At 32.3% G+C, this 3366-nt stretch overlaps 1 protein-coding gene across 1 annotated transcript; it reads right to left on the bottom strand.

Moving 5' to 3' along the window:
- Positions 1–222: 222 nt before the first annotated feature.
- Positions 223–2811, bottom strand: LOC125855723 (AT-hook motif nuclear-localized protein 10-like). The gene is made up of 5 exons (XM_049535453.1): positions 2742–2811; positions 2563–2606; positions 1650–1781; positions 565–711; positions 223–327 (listed from the first exon to the last, which is right to left on the bottom strand). Exons 1-5 carry the CDS (start codon positions 2809–2811, stop codon positions 223–225), a joined length of 498 nt encoding a protein of 165 aa, XP_049391410.1.
- Between the last annotated feature and the right edge of the window lie 555 nt (positions 2812–3366).

The raw sequence follows: 3366 nt of genomic DNA, 5'->3' as shown, positions 1-3366 counted from the left end.
AAATCAGTAAATTTTCAATTGCAACAGACAGCAATACAATGCATTCCTCAACTCATAATCACAAACTTCAAACCTCAAAATCAATGAATTTATCAATCTGGCTCGTAGGCCACACTTTAGAAGGAATGTCTTGAAAAGGACAATAAAAAACCCGACTTGAACAACACATTCATTATTGAGAGGAGTAGAAGGATATGTCCCTTGGTATGTGCATTCAATTGCCTACACAGCTGCAGGGGGATCAACGAGTTGAATACCCTTGGGAGCATCATTATCACCCTTAGACTCGAGCTTTTCCTTTTTCGGAATGAAACTACTCACAACCACCTGATAGTGAACTGAAAACCATTAGCAAGTCCACAATAAACACTCAAAAATAAGGGTAAAAACATCCCAAGGCTGCAACTTTTGCACACAACAAGGTTCAAAGTAAGCTTTCTACTTAAGTGATCAATAGAGGGGTGGGATCATTGTCCACTGAATTTCGGGTCATGCACTACTAATCAATCCAAAATGAGTAAGAAAAGAACATTAACCCAAGGATAAAGATAGTTAGAATAACACCTGTATCGGAGTAGCAGATGTGAGCTTTGCAACGTAACCTCCGAAAACAATATGATCTGGCCTAGATAGCATCACGCTAAGGTCACATGTTCTACTACTTTTTGACAGCATGATTGACCCTGATAATGAGATGATGGCAAATTGACCCTGCATATAAATAATAAAAGATATGTATACTTGATGAGCAATGCCAAATAAGTAGACTAGAAGACAATCAATGTACACTCGGTTATCACCTTTATAAAATTAAAGCATTAATATACATATGTAACTTCACAATATTTCCAATAGATGTACATCCAACTACTTGTTCATAGTATATAAGGTAGAACCACCAATGTAAGCAAAATCAATTGACAATTGATATGATAACTCGTTCCAAATAAATTCAGTAATAAAAATTACCAAAGCAATTAGTAGAGTAATCCTTCATAGAGTAACATGATCGAATACACCCAAAATTCATGAGCTAACTACTACTAATTCATGTATCTCAAATGAAAATACTAGCGTGCATATAAAGGAAGAAAATTATTTTTCAATCACAACATAAAGAGAGAGAGAAAAAGGGGGAAATGAAGCATCAACTAAGTCAATTTGTTGCAATATGGGCATAACACCATCTTTTAAAGGTTTTATTGTGTTTCTTTCCCCTTCAAGTACATTCAATATACTTATGACTAAAACAATTCAAAGAGAAAAAAAGGACTAGGGGTCGAGAAACTAAAATAAGATTTTCACACCAGTGATTGGCATGCTCGCCTATAACTGACTATCATTAGAAGTGGAGCTTGAAGTCCATATGGGTCGGCCAAATTCAGTAGATTTTGCTGAAATATCATATTAAGTTTAGAACACAATTATTAATCATTAGAATAACCATTTTAAAATTAAAAATCCATACTGTAAAAGAGTTCCTCAAACAAAATCCTAAACCTATTTGATGGTAAATAATTTGACGGAACTACCTAATTTTATTAAACATGCAATAAATTTAGTTAATATGTTATTATTCAAGTCTGAATCTAAATGCTAACATTGAGACTGAAACATCAACATCCACTAGGTTGAGTCTAAACACACACCTCATATGTCGCAATACCACCACCCGTTGCAGACTCTTGAAGGACGACGGTAGATATGCCACCCGTTGCAGAAAGAATACAAATTTTCATAGGTCCTTGTTGTGATAAATTCATTATCTCAGACACAATGTCCTGCGTAAAAGATAATAGGCTTGCATCATTTAGTAAAGTCAATCGAAAAATTCACAAGACATGAACTTCAATTCAAGAGAACTTAAAAAAAGAACTTTGATCAAGGGTATGATATAAATGTTATTTTCTAGTTACGTTAGACTTTCCATCTTTAAGAAATGGAGACATAAGCCCCATAATAATTCTTCCATGTTTCACTGCTTTTTGTTTACCAATCTACACAAGTTATTCACCTTCCTTCGTAACTTCAAATCCTTCAAATAATTCATTAAAATATTTGAGATGAAAGTATAAGTTTCTTGAAACATAAGGAGGCCGGCAAAAAACAAAAATCTAATGCATTTAAAGGAGACGTTATGATGGAAGGATCAAGATCTACCCTATGCAAATAAAAGAAAAATGAATAGTAATGATTGGAAGGAGCACACAAATAAGATTGTGATGTGTCACGTGAAAAAAGTTACAACTTATCGATAACATGAATTTATTTTATCATTAGAGAGTCAATCAATTATTGTAGTTTGGTTCTTTTATTTCATCCTTGAATATTTGTTCATCAATTAATTATTGATGTATTAACTCAAAAGGCATAACAAGAAAGTAAAAATAAAATAAAAATGTAGAAGTAAATTATTTTCTTCTTTTTCTCTCATATGAAATTCAAAACTCAAGCTTGTAGCAAAACTACAAAATCCCATATAGGTTAATCTAAGATCTGTAAATCATGCTATAAAAAACACACGCTTTAGGCTAAAAATCAATAAGTAAAACATAATTTTACCTCCCCAACGTTCACATGGATTAACCGTGGCTTACCAACTACACCTGACAACCATCAAGAAAATCCAACAATCACTAATTACAGTAATAAAGTTTATAAAAATTATATAAATTAATTATATAAATGATGTATATAAATTAAATCTATCCCAAATTAGAAGAAACAATGAACACATATACCAAAAAGTTCTCCATGATTCGATGAAATTTGAGCAATTTTAACACCAGCAGAGAACTTTTGAGAATCCATAGAATAAAAAAATTGTGTTCGCTGCTGTTTTATTAAAGAAATTTGAGAAGAGAGGAAGAAAGTTCTAAAAATTGTTGGGTTTTACCATTTGAATTTAGTGTGTTTAAGCTTAAGTTTGACCAAAGGTAAAACTTGGATTTTCTAAATATAATTCTTTTAAATGTTTGCACAGAGTATCCCCTACATTTGTGATATTTAATTTTTCCCCTTCTTTTTGTTATTCAAAAATAGTCATATAGGAATTAAGGCCTCATTTGTTTTCGTTAAGATTAAAACGTCTGAATCTGAATGTGCATTAGAATGATTAAGATTTTGTCTCTTCATCTGAACACTGAATGATTAAGACGGTTTGATTTTAACATCTGAATATCTAATTATCCTATTTAACAAAACAAAAATAAATATAAGCCTAATGTTAAGCTTGTGCCTTGTGGACTTGATTTTGGGAGGCCTGGATTTATTTGCTTTAGGCAGCACTGTTTCCACACATCTTTGGTTGACAAGCCCATTCTATCCTCATGTGCACAAAATGGATGGATTCTTTGTAGCCAAGTT

The sequence above is a fragment of the Solanum stenotomum genome, chromosome 2 (genome assembly GCF_019186545.1).
Source record: "Solanum stenotomum isolate F172 chromosome 2, ASM1918654v1, whole genome shotgun sequence".
Classification (NCBI taxonomy): domain Eukaryota; kingdom Viridiplantae; phylum Streptophyta; class Magnoliopsida; order Solanales; family Solanaceae; genus Solanum; species Solanum stenotomum.
The sequence above is the reverse complement of the archived record's forward strand: the minus strand, read 5'-3'. Positions and strand labels throughout refer to the sequence as shown.